The 17,970-nt window shown below is 40.7% G+C and overlaps 1 protein-coding gene across 1 annotated transcript in view; it reads right to left on the bottom strand.

Annotated features, from left to right (window-relative positions):
• Window positions 1-17,970, bottom strand: part of LOC137030846 (sodium/potassium/calcium exchanger 3) — a 67,481-nt gene that overhangs the window by 17,827 nt on the left and 31,684 nt on the right. Inside the window, exons 3-6 of the mRNA XM_067401318.1 lie at window positions 8,203-8,279; window positions 8,015-8,089; window positions 4,296-4,380; window positions 3,358-3,461 (exon numbers count right to left, since the gene is read on the bottom strand). Coding sequence (XP_067257419.1) covers window positions 3,358-3,461; window positions 4,296-4,380; window positions 8,015-8,089; window positions 8,203-8,279 — 341 coding nt within the window. The remainder of the gene's footprint in view (window positions 1-3,357; window positions 3,462-4,295; window positions 4,381-8,014; window positions 8,090-8,202; window positions 8,280-17,970) is intronic.

Genomic DNA, 17,970 nt, shown 5'->3' with positions numbered 1-17,970 from the left:
GCATCTCTGTATACCTTTAGAAGGTTGCCTGCATCAGAAACAAGTGGATAGTTCATTTTAATGGCGTCATGGATCATGTTAGAGGATTATATGTTTGTTCAGAGCATTTGACAGATTGTTTTGTAAACAAAGCACAGTGTAATGGAAAGTTCACAAAGGAACTTTTGATGAAAGATGAAGCAGCTAACTGTTTTGGATCTGACAGCAGCTACAGCGCAAACCGTAAGTAAACAAATTTTTAGTAAACGGATTTCCACTCTAGTCAAAAATTATATAACAATTCTATAACAAACACAATAAATGAAACCATTTAAAAGAACAAATACTGAATGTTTTGTTAAAGCTTTTGTAGCAAGGGCACCGCCATATTGCAGTACTGCAACCTGTGATGTCACAGGGGTTGGTTTTCTTGCATGAGTTCAACAGATACAATGGTAGAGAAACAGTTAAAGACAGACAGTGGAGGACAGATAATTACAGATAAAGACAGATACAGCGATAAACTCAGATAAAAATGAGTTTAGAGTGTTAAAGCAACGGACAAAAGATTCCATTTTCATAAACTGCCGATGTACAGTAATGTTTTACTTCCCGATACACATTCAGACATTCAGTCCCACTGTCTCAAGATTTCCATAGTTATTCTTGCCCAATATGTTGCCAAAATTACTGTCAGAAATGAATAGGAACACCAACCATTATAAACACCCATTTGTCATTACACAACATACAGAGATCAAAGCTGATGCCAACCGCAAAATAAATATTTCTTACCGTGACTCCACATTTACCAATCAGGTAATCCAGGATGCTGGATAATCCCCAAACATTATCCCTAATCCTGTCATCTTCCTTACCATCATCTTTTTTTTTTATTTATTTATTTTTTTTATTATTTTGCATTACATGCAATAAAGTTTTTAACCAAATTTCCCTAAAATACTTTTGTTCACCCATTTTGTTTAGTTTTTTTTATTATCAGCCCAGTATTGCTTTGCAAATAGCACTGGAGCTCTATTGGTCAACAACTACTATAGATAATATGAGTTTATCTATTACTAGTAATGATTACATCTAGTAAAAGCAGAAAAATCAAAGACCAGAATCGAAACTATATATTAAAAAAAGGATATTAGTTAATAATAATGTACAGTTGGAGCCCAGTAGTTAAGATATTATTTAATATTAACCATAAAAGAATCATAATGATTATAATAATAATCTTCATTAATCCAATGGAGCCAACTAATCATGACATCACAGGTTGCAGTACTGCAAGATGGTGGCAACTTTTTCCCTTTAAATGGTTACATTTATTGTGTTTGCTATATAATGTAAAATATAAAAATATAATTTTTTATTAGAGTGGAAATACATTTACTAAATAATGTTAATGTGACTGACTGCTTCATTTCTACTTTAAAGGAGCCACCCCTTAAAAACTAATAATTTCAGACAGAGGGTCAGAATGAAGTTTGAAAATAATCATTTTTGAAATAAGAATATAATATATAAAATGTCTTTTTTTTGTGTGCAAAAAAAAATAAAAAAAAAATAATAATAATTCTATTAACATTATAGGTGAACCTATGGAAGCTTGTTTCTGCCATGGAATAAAAAAGGTAATTGCGACTTTTTATTTCACTGTTCAGAATTTTTCATGCAATTGTAGTGTAGTGGATGCACACGTATCAGGATAATCAATAAACTTTGGTATGTTCAGAACGCTTTTAGCATGCTGGACTGGGTTGTAAAACCTCATCGCGGCTCTGAACAGATCTGCCAAAGATGAGCCCACTTGACACTTTTGTGGACCTGCGAGGATAAACAGAAAGGTGCAACTTCCTCACTTTGGTGACTTCAAAAGGAGCACCCCCCCCCCAGAGACTGACCAGATCCACATTCCAACACCCCACACACACAGGGACACACAAAAACACACACACAGACACATATAGAAACACACAATCATACATTTTTGACTGTATATGTAAAATACAACTATGCTGAAATATATCCATCACATAGTATTTTAGGGCCTATGCATGTTTCCTAGTGTTTAAATGAGTGTATTTGTGCTAGTGTGCATTTTAACGATATAATTTTGTCTGTAAACCATAACTTCTCTCCTATGCCTTTCTGACCTATCGAGTTTGGTCTCTCCGTAAAGCTCCGGACACGAGCTATTCACTTAGATTTGTCACACAGCTGACAAATGCATTTTTCTATGTGTTTAATGATACTGTGAAGAACACACTCCTTTTGGAGATCTGATCTGGTAGTCATAAATCATTGGATTAAGTCGTGAGGCCAAACAAAGGGAAAGCTTTCCCGCCAACTTTGCACCCATGTTATTGGCTACCCCACCTCAAGGAGGTGTGTCGGCTTATCTGTCATAAAAGCAAAGACGCACAATTTCTTGTGTGTTCTCTCCCGATTGTCTCACGAGCATCTCGTGCACGTTTTTCCCGGACCTCTCCGGTGACCACGCGCTGCCATCGCGCTCAGCTTCGGGATCGCCATCTTCCAGCGAAACTCACTCTCGTCCTCAGTTCAAACCTTCCCGCTGAACGGAGGAAGCCAACGAACTGCACCAGCGCTAACCTGAAATTCGACACACGCAACCAATGCAAGTATACTGCCGTTTCTCAATCTTAGATGATGAAACTGATTTCTGTGCTGGCTTAGGACTGGTTGTGAGTTTTCTACTTGCCTTCTCTCTTTCCTTCTCTACTTCCACTCTTGTACATAGGTGTGTATTTTCTTGTATATATATTTAGATGTATAACCTCTGTATTCGTAGTTTGCATATATTAAAACGTTATTCACGCTCGATTGTTCTGTTTGTTCTTTCAGCTGAAAACCAAGTCACTTTAACGTTTTTCGATCGCTTTATGCTTTGATGTTATAATAGCAAGTTATTTTCATGGCCAGATAATAACTCTGTTTATAATATTCTGTGAGGGACTTAGTTTGCTGGACAAACGAACAGTTTCTCTAAATAATTATTAAACCAGAACTAATCATATATGTAATTGATTATAATTCGTTGTAATTGATTCACAATATATGTTTAATTCCCCGTTGGGTCGATATATGAATCATAATTTATTCATAATCTTATGAATTATTATATTCATATTTCATCCATAAATTGGTTAATAACCGCTACGTTTCATTAAACTAGATTATATCTCAAAATTCTGACTTTATAACTCGCAATTGCACATTTAAATAATCATAATTCTGATTTTTTTTTTTGTCATGACCCCTTTAATAATTACGCTTCTGCTAAAATCTTCTCCTAAGTTAAGAGGAATGAATGATGACCTCAGTTTGATAGATCAGTATGTGTACCTGACGGGCAAAGATGCCACACACTCCAATGATGACCAGTATGTTAAAGACAGCTGATCCTACAATGGTTCCTACTCCGACGTCCCCCTCTGTGATAAATACACCTGCCAGTCAAGCACATGGACAATAGTAACAATAAGCGACACAGAGAAATTACATTGATTATTTAACAAATTTCACATTTTACCATGTGGTTTAAATTATAAAAAAAGAACTCAGTGGTCTTGAAATTGTCTATATATATCTTGAAAAGCGCTATACAATGAATTGAATTGAATTTGGTAAAAATGCACAGTTTAGCCATTTAATTAGTTTGATAAAGAGCATCTATGATAAATTTACCTTGATGTTGTTCCAAACCTGTATAAATTTCATCCAAGGAACAAAAAGGATAACTTTCGAAGAAAGTTTTTTTTTTTTTTTCTGAAGAAATATAATAGCTTTTTAGGGAAACAAACTAAAATTTAACTATTTATTAATTTGTTATCTTCCCCTCTATTGTAACCTTCAAAGCTTATTTATTCAATGAGATCTAATGTCATTGGTTTTTGCATGAATGGCAGAGAACGAGATTTTCAGTAAATAATGACTTAAATTTCTGTCCTTTGTGGAGCTTGACAGTCCCTGGTAACGTATGCTGCTTTTTATAATACACAGTTTCAAATCATATATACAGGAAATGACATATTGTAAAAGAAAGTCATACTATAATGTATAAAGTATTGAACAGTTTAAACATAAGCTTGACTGAAAGTCATGTCATTCTGGAAAAAGAACATCTTTAAAATTTAAAATGTCTCCCTTTGTGTTCAATGGGTTTGTAATGTAATATATAAAATAGTAAATGTATAAAATAGTAGTATGTGCGCATCTTACATGTTATGTGAAATTATAACCAATTAAGTGGAGGTTCAAAGGTAGTGCAAAAGCAAACTGACCGATTAAAGAAGTAAATAATTCAGGAGCTGAACTTCCTGCAGCCATAAAAGTAGCTCCAGCCACGTCTTCACTCAACTGTAGATTCTAGTGAAGAACATCATATGCAGTAGATGATTAATCATGGGTACTAGCAATAATGTGCAAATAATGAATAAACTGTCTTTTTGAAAATTTCTTGTACAGTGTCCTACACAATGTTTCAAGATATTTATCTGCACTCATGGATGCCACATTAAATGCCATGTACTTCAACTAATCTTCCCTTGTGAAAAAGAAATGTGATTAATTGTTCCAAATGTGCACCTGTAATTTACAAATATATATCTATATATAAAAATAATTAAATTGTACCTGCAGATAATATTAATTTATTGTTATCAAATATTACATTATATTTTAAAGGTACTAAATTACAACTTCATCATTACAAACTCTAAACAACAACAAATATACTAAAATACATCATCTACGTTTCATTAGAAATGACAATAAAATATATTTAGATTGCCATAAATGCTTGTCAGTACATTCTGCATACATTTCGAAGACAATAGAAGCAATTATAAAAATACATAAAAATATGTACACAAGTCCTACTTAAGCTATCAGAATCGGACACATCCCAAGTGATGTTCCTGAGCTCCCTGTGTGTTTCGGGTTTTTCAACATCATACACACTCCCTTAGGCGACCCAGCTAGGGTTGAACAGACTCCGACTTGGTCCCAGCAGCATCAGCCCACGAATCACTCCTCCTAAACCACAGACATCTAGAGGCTCTCTCTGCAGTTTCCATCGTAGACTTAATTGTTCTACTTCTTACAGCCTCAGATATGCCAGGTAAAGTGTATACTTTACACATAGAATAGCCAGCAAACCCTCTATAGCCAACAACGTGCCTTCCAGCCTCTCCTTTGGCAATCCACCAGCTCCTGGTACTTAGACCTTTTCCGCTCATTTGCCTCTTCCACATGGTCTTCCCAGGTAACTATTAACTCTATGAAAAACACCTGCTTTGTACAGTTTGATATTAACACCATATCTGGTCTTAATGATATCTGGTCTGGGAACTTGGGTTGCCTCCCCGAGTCAACCTGCATCTCCCAATCTGAAGCTGATGTAAGAAGACCAGCTGCTCCTTTTTTTATTTTTTTCTCTAACTGCAGCTGTGCACCAGCCCTTCCAAAGGCAATGTTTATATGGCTGTGGATCTGCTTGTTATTGGAGATGGCTTTTGAAATGGCATCTGCAACTGTGCAAACCTGGTCTTGTCACCAGCGATAATGGGCCCAGGGCTTTTGGACGGCTACTGAGGATGTGCTCGAGTGAGCCTCTTCCAGGGCATAGCAGGCATACTGGAGAATCGTTCTTGCCCCAAATGTGGAGATTAGTTGGGCTGGGTAGGCTTGGACTAAGAATTTAATCCACAGGGTTCTACCTGCCAGATCTCAGACTATGAGATCTTCCTCTGCAGTGCACCCTCCCACCTTGTCCAATCACCCTGCTGCCGCACCCCCACCATCTTGGTCTATCCACACCCAGGGCCTTTTCATAACGTGGCTGGGATAGCTCCCAGCCCTGCCCCTTCCCTGTCACCACTGTGCCCACAAATGCCCTCTGTCTCAGCCAAGATTATGCTATTTCCATGGTTTCTCGAGCTCTACTCTTCCTGCCTGTCTGCACCATTATACCTGATGATTCCACTTTTGAGTCCCTGGAGTCTCGATAGAGCACTGTCTCTCTTGTATGAGCCACCCTAAACTCTTCATTGAGACTGCTAATCAGTAGCAGAAGTTTGTTGCTCCACCCATATAGTGCTACACTATAGAGGCTACGAGGCAGACCAAGCCATCTACGGAGATAGGTGTTGACCTTCCTCTCCAATATCTCCACTTTTGATAGAGTTTCTTCATACACCAGCAGAGGCCAGAGGATTTGAGGTAAAATACCATTTTTTGAACCTACCAGGTAGGCCAGACTTGTCCACTGTGGTGAGCCAGTTTTCGAGCTCCTTAACTATTAGATAGACGTAGCATCCCTGAGTATACAATTGAAGACCTTGCTTAGGCTCTTGACTGGTTTCTCAGTGAAAAATGGAATTACAATGCCATCCAAAAAGAAACAAAACTTGTCCACCACTTACCCCTCTTGCCCCTAGATTTGGCAGGTTTAAAACTCATCCTGAGGTTATCCATAAAAGCTCTGATGGGAAGCTGCTGAATACTAGACTTGGACAAAGGGCCTCATTTTCTGCCATCTTAACCAGCATACTCATGACAAGAGTGAAAAGAATAACTTAGATGGTACGCTTTATAATCCCCTTTTCCAGTCAATGCTAATCTGATGCAGTTACTCACAAAGATAAGAGATTTTGCATCGCACACACAGAAACATTTAGGAGCACAGAAACCTGTTGTCAGCACTGCCCACGTCTTTTATTTTATTAAAATAACTTTACTACTGAAAAGCTACATTGTATTTCTCAGCAACAAGGTGGTAACGTCACTGTTTTTTAATTAGTAATTCAACACACAGCTTCACTATTAATAAAGAGACGCTGCATGGACAAAGGTAATTCACATGCACAATCTCTCTCTCTCTCTATTTCAATCAAATAAATGTAATCTTACCTACTTTATCTCTGTGTGTGATTTAAAGTGAGTAGAATGCTAGCTCTAATGACCGGTAGACAAAATAACCGTCATTTTTACCATTGTAGTCTCTGCATCGCGTCAGGTGCATCGCGTCAGCCGTTGCATATCAGCACTTGATTTATCTTGGTTAAGTACTTCACTAAAACGCTCCTACAAGGTTTCTATAGGAACCGGAGCTTCTAACAGCCGCTGCAGTGATGTAATGACTTTATCAATCGTCGATGGGCTCTTATTTAGAAGGCGGGACTTATTCTACCATATTGTGCATTGCACTTTCTCCCATTCAAAACAATACAAGTCACGCATCTTGTGTTATTCCGTAGTCTTTGATATATACTTATCAAAGTATATATACTTTACAGATATAGTACTTTTATATATATATATATATATATATATATATATGTCCTTTGTGAAGCAATCTGTTTGGCATGGTATTTTCATGATACGTGCAGCATAAACGCCTCTTTGTTGCACTTGTTGTTTGGGGCCCATTAAAAATGTTTTGTATATCTCAACTAGTATTGAACCATCGGCAATGGAAAGGTCAAGCCAAAGCACAACCAGGTTTAATTTAAACTATAATACGTATTCATTGAATTACACATTGCATTCAGTTTGAACTTATGTATATTCTTTTAAAGTATTTTTTTGTTCCATAATAAATACTCTTTTTAAATGTATGCTAACTTCTTTTTCACAAGGGTTCCCAGTAGCATGAATCTCTGCTGCTTTAAAGGACGCAAATCTTAAATCCTGACAAATGTTCCCAGTAGCATAAATCTTTGTTGTTTTAAAGGACACAATTCTTAAATCCTGTCAAATTGGGAATAAAGGGAATTTCCTAAAGGAACATGAACAAAGGCAATTCCCCAAAAGGAAACACACCTTCCAATCTTGATCTGTTAATTAACACTTTACACAGAGTTCATGACACATAGCATCAGTGCTGACCCATGGGAGCAGGGAAACAAGGCTGTCATCACTTAGTTTTCTGAGGAATCGAAAAAGTAACGTGTTGTCATTCTTATTCCAGCTGAAATGTCTGACAGGTGGCTAGACTCACCTCTGAGATCTTCTCCAGGGAGGGGACAAAATAGTCATCGCAAACAATAGCAAGTGCGTAGAACATATAGATGGCCTGCAACGAGAAGAGAGAAGATAGATAGATAGATAGATAGATAGATAGATAGATAGATGGATAGATAAATAGATAGATAGATATAGATAGGTAGATAGATGCATCTCACTCACACATAGCACGTGTAGTAGTATGGCACCTCTCTTCAGCTGTTCTTTGGTGAAGATGTCCTCAGGGAACTCATGAACTGCTAATGGGAAGATACCACATGGTATGGACATGAAATCATTAGAAACAGTTGTGCTTGTTGGAGTTTTAAAACCAATTTAGTTGAATGTGTGGTGGGCTAGTTGCATGTTCAGGCAAAATATACAGTCTGACAGAGGAATATGAACTTTATTGATGACAGAACCCAATTCTATTTATAGCAGCCCATGTTATTGAAACCTCCCTTCTTCACACTCATAGGTCTCAAACATACACACAACCTAAACAAAAAAACTTTTCAACAATATACAAAAAAAAAATGAAACCAGCAAAAATTGTACAGTGACAATAATTTTACTAACAACATACCATATTGATCTACTCCGCAAAGTCACATAAATTTCACTCAAAAGCACACATCATGACCCAAAATCTCATTGATCATAAATACAGAATCAACCAATTAATTCCATGTAAATTAGTTTTAGATGCTATCAATACATCAGTATTGTACGTTTTAGTGTTTATGCAAACAAAAGTAAATATACGCATACCGTGGTAGACACAATTTACGCATAACTACATGCGAATACTCATAAGATCCTTAGGAAAAAGGACTAATAAAAAACAAACGCATACACAGGAATAATTTTCTTTCTTGCCCTTTACATCCCGGACAGAACTTCTTCACCCATCCTTTTTTATTTGCAATGGTTTGTTTTGCTTTCTCTCATTGATTGACATCTTTCTTTTTCTTGTTGCTTTCTTGCACTTTCTGTCCTTCATTTCTTTCTCCTTTCTCTTTCTTGTCATCTTTCCCTCCTCTTCTCTAGACAAGTGTCAAAAGACATGTTTTGGCTCTATGTAAATCGCTGAATCGCTCTGAAAAAACCCGCCTCCAATGAACATCCTGACGAGTTGCCTCAGCGAAGGCAGTTACTATGGAGACGTATTCCCTGGGGCAGTGAATTGTTGACGAGCAGCGGCAGGAAGCCAATGGCAACAGAGCGAAAGTGAGAAACTGGGTGGAGGATATATCTTTCCCATGGACCTGAACTCGGAAATATGGAAAAAAAGGAGGGACGAAGAGATGACAAGCAACACAGAAGTGCATCTGCTAAAAATACTTTCCCCCTCTCCCACGGGGGAAGTCTTGGGGTTCTGTGAGAAAGACGCACATATAAGATGGTGTTTGACTCCAACAAAAATAGAGGAAAGTGTGTAAATCAGATTGCAGAGTAAGTGAATGATTTTAAGACAAACTGAATAACAGGAAAAGCTGGAATAATGGAAACTTACACACTTGTTCTCTATTTCACATTTTTCCCCCAAATGTTTTTAAGTCTCAACCTCACATATATGCCGCCTGTCATTGCAACCAATGTGCCTTTACCCTACATTTTTGCAAAACTCCAAAAACATACCTGTACATTCAATTAAATGCAGTTCCCAGCTGAAATGAACACTAGTGGCAGTAAAACACCAACAACTTTTATTCCTTTTTAAACAAATTATGATTACAGGGGTAGATTATTGATTAATAAAGACTTATTTTCATGCAGTTTCTTGCATAATATTATGTTATGACCTCAAAACCATAGTTTTGTAATTTATTATCTCATGTTCGCTTTTGTTAACACTATCGGTTAGGTTTATGTAGGGTTTCAGGGCTGTACTTTTAACTTGGCACATAGCAGTGGTGCTACAGAGTGTGAACAGCAGATGTGATGGCACCAGAGCTTCACAACAGACATCCTTTTGTCCCACATTGATTAATACAAAAGAGTGTGATGGGTCCCTCAATGACAACTAAATGATTATTGTAATCAGGACTGCCAAAGGTGGAGGACAGGAAAGATGACATCAACGGCCCAGTGATCACCGGCTAATCTTATCACAAATTGCCTTTGTTCACTTCAGCCCTCCATGCCCGAGTCCAAGGTGTGGATGGCCATGGACTCCTAGGGCTACCAAACTGGTTCTAGCTAGAGCACAGCAAGAACAAAGAAACATTTTTAACCATATGGGCTTGAAATCATCAAAAATGGACAGGAATACTTTACGGAACATGTCCTATATGTCTTTTTACTCATCCAGGAAACTGCACACACAGTGGAAAACCGCACCTGGAATAAAAGCCAATTGCTGCAATTGCACCCACTGAGACAGATGTGTGATACCTAAACCAATTCACATCAATGTTGGACTCTATGAGTTCAGAACACTGCCACAGGGACATTGAGAAAGGTTTGAAAAAGAAATAAAGCATTTCCATGGTCCTAAAGACATTGTTTTATTTAATTGTGTATTTTGGGACAATGTAACAAGTTCTACAGGATGAAAGGTGGGAGTGATGGGCAGACACCTGGAATGCTATGACCCAATCACATCACCACATCAGGAAAGGTGGGGATTAGATGGAAGAACAACAGCACGACCAAGGTTAGACTCTTTGGAGTATACCTTTCACCGCATGGACCTTCAAGCAGCCCAACTGCTTCTGCAGATGACTTTGGCTCCTGACCTGCATAACTCAAGTACCTCTAACCTACAGAAGATCCTGCGGATCGACCACCGTCTGACCTACAGTTCTCTGGATTACACAAAGACCCCAGTACTCAGTGCAGCTCTGCAGCTGTTGGAAAGCAATCCAGTTTCTCCCACTGTAAACAGAAGGATACCAGTGGAAGACGTTTCTCGTTTCTCTTTAGTGAAATGTAAATATAAACTAACCAAACCTTTTCCCAAAGGCCTTGGCATTAGGTTGTTGCTATATGAGAGTGCTATTTGTGTAGAAACTGTTTATCTAGGGTCAGCATATACAGATAGATACATCAGACACGTTATCTGTATTCATAGTAAATGCTTTTTTACCATTTCATACCAGCATCCAGAAAAACCACAACTGACTCCCCCATAGACTGCTAATCACCCATTAATTCCTTCGTCCAATCCATTGCTCATCTACTTGGCATTCATAGTTTGTAGTTTCTGTTTGATTATTGATTCAGTTTTCTTAGTAGTATAGTCATTTTCCTTAGCTGTTTAGTCATTTTCCTTAGTAGTATTTAGTGAGTGTGATATTTTACTCTTGTGGATATCTTTTTGTTAATAAATTCATTTTTATTGCAAACTGTTTCATTCTTGTGTTGATAATCAGAGGCTCTACAAGCTCACCCGAATCTCACTAAATCCTTCAGATTGGTCAGATGAAAAACTTCCTCCAATTTATAAAATTCTAATTCAGTGAACAATCTTTCATGACTGTTCTTTATTGTCAAGGTGAGATTCCTTATCTGGTGCCCCGAAATACAGGATGGAATCATCTGACGCAATATTATTATTAATACAAAGTATATTAATATTAATATTTATAAGACCATAAATAACTACATTTGTGGTGCCCTCTTGGGAGGCTAATCCCAAATCACTACAAGATTTTGAAAGCTGTGTAGCACAGGTCACACAATTGTAGCACAAGTATAAAACATCTATTACTATGTCTGAAAACAACCACAAGTAGTGCAGTTCCTCACTTAAACAGGCATGTGACTGACAGGGCACACAAACAGAAATGCTTTCAGACAATCATTTTCTTTATTTGCCAAAAATAGCAGACTGCATAAACATAACACCTCTTTCTTAACATTAAGGGCCCTATAATACACCTGGCGCAATGCGACGCAAGGCGCAGCGCAAGTGTGTTTGCTAGTTTGCGTCCGGCGCCGTTCGTGTTTTCCCGGTCAGCACCACGTCCTTAAATTAGTAAATGCATTTGCGCCAGTTAGTGCGCCCATGGGCGTTCTGGTCTAAAAAAGAGGTGTGTTCAGGCGCATTGCTATTTTAAGGAGCTGAAAATAGACTGCGCCATAGACCAACTCAAACCTGGTCTAAAGTCTAAAGCCAATGGCGCAATATTTTTTTGTTAGAGCGCGTTGGTAGAAACTGCGCCTCTGGGCGCGTCGACTTTGCTTATTACACACAGGGATGCGCATCACACAAACATGCCAAATATTAAAAACAAAAGGATTACAGTGTAAAAGAATATTATTGTGTATAAAAATGCATAAATATAAAAATGTAACTTCATTTACCTTCTAACTAAACGTTTAACTTCGCGCACGAGCAGATCGGTTTCTTCGCTTGAAAAGCGTTCAGCTTTTCCGCCAACAAATTCCACCATGTAAATAGCAATCCACCATGGCGCGAGCGCATCTCGCTCATAAAGGGAATGGGAGATGACACTCTGATTGGTTTATTGAACGTTACGCCCATTACTCATTAAGAGAATAGGGACAACCCATTTCAAAAATGCGCCCCGGCGCACGGACCGTTTTTCCATCGTTAAAATAGCAAAAGTGGATTTGGACACGCCCTGAGTGCACCTGCGCTGTGCGCTTTACACTTTGCGTTTAGATCGTTAAAATAGGGCCCTAAGTTAATTTTGTTTATACAGCCCAATATCACTAATCACAATGCAAACAACATCCATCCATTTTGGTTAAGCACTTGAAAACACTGCTTCATTTTCCTATAAATCATTAGAAAGTTTTATTATTATATATATAAAAAATATTAAATTCTTATGATAAAATCTGTGAAGGTAATTTCTTAATATGTGCCAGGAAATCTTATGCATCCACCGATAGAGAGAGAGAGAAAAAAAAAACTTCTCTACACTGGAAAAAGAAATCCTATGGATTCACAAATGTTTACTTCAAATTTCTTTAGAGAGAAGTATCATATTTCTTATTTTTATCCAAAATAGGATGTTATAAGTATTATTGAGTACACATTTGTTATGTCTATTTCATTCCTACTCGTAACCGGAGGGCGCCCTCATTCAGAAAGTCTACAAGCGAGACTCATAGAGGTCATAAAACCTATGTTCCAGGAAATCCCTTATATGGACAAATCATCCAATTATTCATCCAATATTTCTCTGCGAGATGCCCTAACCATATACAGTACAGTCCAAAAGTTTGGAACCACTAAGATTTTTAATGTTTTTAAAAGAAGTTTCGTCTGCTCACCAAGGCTACATTTATTTAATTAAAAATACAGTAAAAACAGTAATATTGTGAAATATTATTACAATTTAAAATAACTGTTTTCTATTTGAATATATTTCACAAAGTAATTTATTCCTGTGATGGCAAAGCTGAATTTTCAGCATCATTACTCCAGTCTTCAGTGTCACATGATCCTTCAGAAATCATTCTAATATGCTGATCTGCTGCTCAAGAAACATTTAATGTGTACAATTGTACAAAATATTTGTGTACAATATTTTTTTCAGGATTATTTGATGAATAGAAAGTTCAAAAGAACAGTGTTTATCTGAAATCTAATCTTTTGTAACATTATAAATGTCTTTACTACCACTTTTGATTGATTTAATGCATCCTTGCTGAATAAAAGTATTAATTTCTTTAATTTCTTTTCAAAAAAATAAAAATAAAAATTCTTACTGACCCCAAACTTTTGAAAGGTAGTGTATAATGCTACAGAAGCTTTGTATTTCAGATAATTGCTGTTCTTTTGAACTTTCTATTCATCAAGGAATCCTGAAAAAAAGTACACAACTGTTTTCATCATTGAAAATAATCATAAATGTTTATTGAGCAGCAGATCAGCATATTAGAATGATTTCTGAAGGATCATGTGACACTGAAGACTGGAGTAACGATGCTAAAAATTCAGCTTTGCATCACAGGAATAAATTACTTTGTCAAATATATTTAAATAGTACACAGTTATTTTAAATTGTAATAATATTTCACAATATTACTTTTTTTTTTACTGTGTTTTTAATTAAATAAATGTAGCCTTGTTGAGCAAATGAAACTTCTTTTAAAAACATTAAAAATCTTAGTGGTTCCAAACTTTTGGACTGTACTGTATGTGCTTATATATAACTATATATACTTCTAATAACGTACTGGTTCTATCACTGAAGTACGCAAATAATCTACAGGAACACTGATATTTCTCTGTTCTTGCTCTACTTCATCTGCCAGTATTGATTGGCTTGGAATGCATTTTCAAATCCACATTGAATTTTGCTACATTCATTGAGGAACATTTAATGAAAATGCAGAAAAGTAACATTTAAATCATTCAATCATTCAAACATTTGATAATTTTGCTACAATTTTTGCTTGAACATGTTAAACATATATAATCATTTCTGAAATACATTTTAATTTTAATTTTGAAACTTATGAAGTTAAAATATATGTTTAAATTATATGTTAAAACGTCTCGGTTACAAAGGTAACCCTCGTTCCCTGAAGGAGGGAACGGAGACGTACGTCGGACAGACCGACGAATAGGAATCTCGCCAGAGAAGCCAATCTACTTCGAGTGTAAGTAAACGAGCCAATGCACATTGGCATGCAATCATCTGCATCAGCTGCTCACCTCGCAGCGCGGGTATATAATGAGCAGCAGGTGCGTTGCATCTTCAGGTTTTCGCTGAGGAGCCGAACCAAGCAGGCGGCAGCACAGCAGGACAACAACTGTGGCGACGGGACGTACGTCTCCGTTCCCTCCTTCAGGGAACGAGGGTTACCTTTGTAACCGAGACGTTCCCATTCAGTCGGTCACGTTCGACGTACGTCGGACAGACCGACGAATAGGAATCCCTACCAAAGCGCCACAGGAGCTGCCCTCCTCCAGCGCTCTGTTGTAAGCCACCTGAACCCCCTTGCCTGCGGATGGTGGGACAGGGCTAACACACAGAGAGGGTCGATCACTGTTGTTCCAAAACCCATTCAGTGAGACTATTGGATAACGCTGGGAAAGCGTAACCTTCGTTTGAAGGAACGCTGCGGAAGCCACATCCTTCCCCGAAGGAGTTATGTGGAGAAGTACATATGGACTAACCCTGTAGGGCTGTGCTACATATGGAAGAACTGGGGTGACTCCAACTCGATAGAGATGGGTTCTCCCAGAGGGAAAGACACGGGCTTCGTTTAAGAGCAGCCGTGGAAAAAGCCATATGGGATCCCCGTAGGGTCACACATATGGAACCCAGCCTAAATCCGGTTCTCAAGGATACAACGGAGTATAGGCCTGGCGCCAGACGCTCCGCCACGTCGGCTGCCGAAGGGTAACCGGAGGACTCAACAGGGTCTGCCCGTAGGGACTCTCTGGAGAATAGAACGCGCATGTAGCGCAGCAAGCCGACACTAAGCCGGGGCCTCTCCGTGCCTCTGACCTGAGGCGAGAACACGGGAGGAGACCGGCTCGACACGAAGGCTATAGTATCTAGCGAACGTGTTAGGTGTCGCCCAGCCCGCAGCTCTACAAATGTCTGTTAGCGAGGCGCCACGAGCCAGCGCCCAGGAGGATGCCACACCTCTCGTGGAGTGAGCATGCAACCTGAGCGGGCAGGGCATGCCCTGAGCTTGGTAAGCCAGGGCGATGGCATCCACTATCCAGTGGGCCATCCTCTGCTTGGAGACAGCCTTTCCCTTCTGCTGGCCTCCGTAACGGACAAAGAACTGGTCTGAGGTCCTGAAGCTTCGAGTTCTGTCTATGTACAGTTGCAAGGCGCGAACTGGACAGAGCAAAGCCAGGGCTGGGTCTGCCTCCTCCGAGGGCAGCGCTTGCAGGCTCACTACCTGGTCCCTGAAGGGAGTGGTAGGAACCTTGGGCACATAGCCAGGCCGGGGTCTTAGTACCACATGGCTATCACCCGGCCCGAACTGTAGGCACGATTCGTCGACCGAAAATGACTGCAGGTCCCCTACCCTCTTGACAGAGGCCAATGCCACCAGCAGCAAAGTCTTCATAGACAGAATCTTTAAGTCTGCTGACAGCAAAGGCTCAAAGGGAGCAATCTGAAGTGCTCTGAGCACCAGAGTAAGGTCCCAAGAGGGTATGGAGGGGGGACGAGGAGGATTTAACCGTCTCGCCCCCCTAAGGAACCTGACGACCAGGTCGTGCTGACCAACAGATTTGCCATCTATGTGGTCGTGGCAAGCGGAGATAGCAGCAGAATGGACTTTGAGGGTGGAGGGGGACAGCCTACGCTCCAACCCCTGCTGCAAGAAGGAAAGCACGACACCGATCGAGCATCTTCGGGGGTCTTCCCGGCGAGAAGAGCACCACTCGACGAACAGGTTCCACTTCGAGGCGTAAGCACGTCTCGTAGACAGTGCGCGAGCCGAAGTGATGGTGTTAAGTACCTCGGGGGGTAAGTCACCTAGAACCTCCGCGTCCCGTCCAGGGACCAGACATGGAGTTTCCAAAGGTCTGGACGCGGTTGCCAAAGAGTGCCCCGTCTCTGAGAAAGAAGGTCGTTCCTCAGAGGAATGGGCCAGGGAGGGGCTGTCGCGAGGAGTGAGAGTTCTGGGAACCAGGTCCGGTTGGGCCAGTAAGGCGCAATCAGCAAGACCTGCTCCTCGTCCTCCCTGACTTTGCACAGAGTCTGTGCAAGTAGGCTCACTGGGGGAAACGCATATTTGCGCAGGCCCCGGGGCCAGCTGTGTGCCAGTGCGTCTGTCCCGAGTGTTCCCCCGGTCAGAGAGTAAAACAACTGGCAGTGGGAGGTTTCTGGAGAGGCAAACAGGTCTACCTGAGCCTCTCCGAACTCTCTCCAGATCAGCTGAACCAACTGGGGGTGGAGTCGCCATTCTCCTGGCAGCGCAGCTCGTGATAGCTCGTCGGCCACACGGTTGAGCACACCGGGGACATGAATGGCGCGAAGCGACCTCAGAAACTTCCGACTCCACAGGAGGAGATGGCGGGCGAGTTGCGACATGCGACGGGAGCGTAGACCACCTTGATGGTTGATGTACGCAACGGTCGCAGTGTTGTCCGTACGGACCAGTACATGCTTGCCCCGTAGCAGGCCTTTGAGGCGGCTCAGAGCAAGGCGTACTGCCAGCAACTCGAGGCATTTGATGTGCCAATGCAGATGGGGTCCCGTCCAAACCCCTGACACTGCATGCCCGTTGTACGTGGCACCCCAGCCGGTGGCAGAAGCATCTGTGAACACCACACCATGCCGGGACACCTGTTCTAAGGGCACTCCTGCCCGAAGAAACAAGGGGTCCGACCACGGACTGAAGGTTCGGCGGCACTCCTGAGTGATTGACACCCAGAACGTGCCGCGCTGCCACGCCCATCTCGGGACTCGGCCGTGAAGCCAGTGCTGAAGCGGTCTCATATGAAGCAGACCGAGCGGTGTTACAGCCGCAGCAGCCGCCATATGCCCCAGGAGCCTCTGAAAGAACTTCAGTGGGACCGCTGTCCTGCCGTTGAACGTATTCAGGCAGTTCAACACTGACCGAGCACGTTCCTCTGTGAGGCGTGCTATCTGCTCGACCGAATCCAACTCCATACCGAGAAAAGAGATCCTCTGCACCGGGGCGAGTTTGCTCTTTTCCCAGTTGACCTGAAGCCCCAACTGGCTGAGGTGTCTGAGCACCAAATCCCTGTGTTCGCACAACTGATCCCGGGACTGTGCTAAAATGAGCCAGTCGTCGAGATAGTTGAGAATGCGAACACCCTGTTCTCTCATGGGAACAAGGGCTCCCTCCACGACCTTCGTGAAGACGCGGGGAGACAGGGCCAGCCCGAAGGGTAGGACTCTGTACTGATATGCCCGACCTTCGAACGCGAACCGCAGGAAAGGCCTGTGTCGCGGAAGGATCGAGACATGAAAGTACGCGTCCTTCAGGTCGATCGCTGCAAACCAATCCCGGGGACGGACGCATTCGAAA

The sequence above is a fragment of the Chanodichthys erythropterus genome, chromosome 11, assembly GCF_024489055.1.
Source record: "Chanodichthys erythropterus isolate Z2021 chromosome 11, ASM2448905v1, whole genome shotgun sequence".
In the NCBI taxonomy this organism is placed as follows: Eukaryota; Metazoa; Chordata; class Actinopteri; order Cypriniformes; family Xenocyprididae; genus Chanodichthys; species Chanodichthys erythropterus.
The sequence above is the reverse complement of the archived record's forward strand: the minus strand, read 5'-3'. Positions and strand labels throughout refer to the sequence as shown.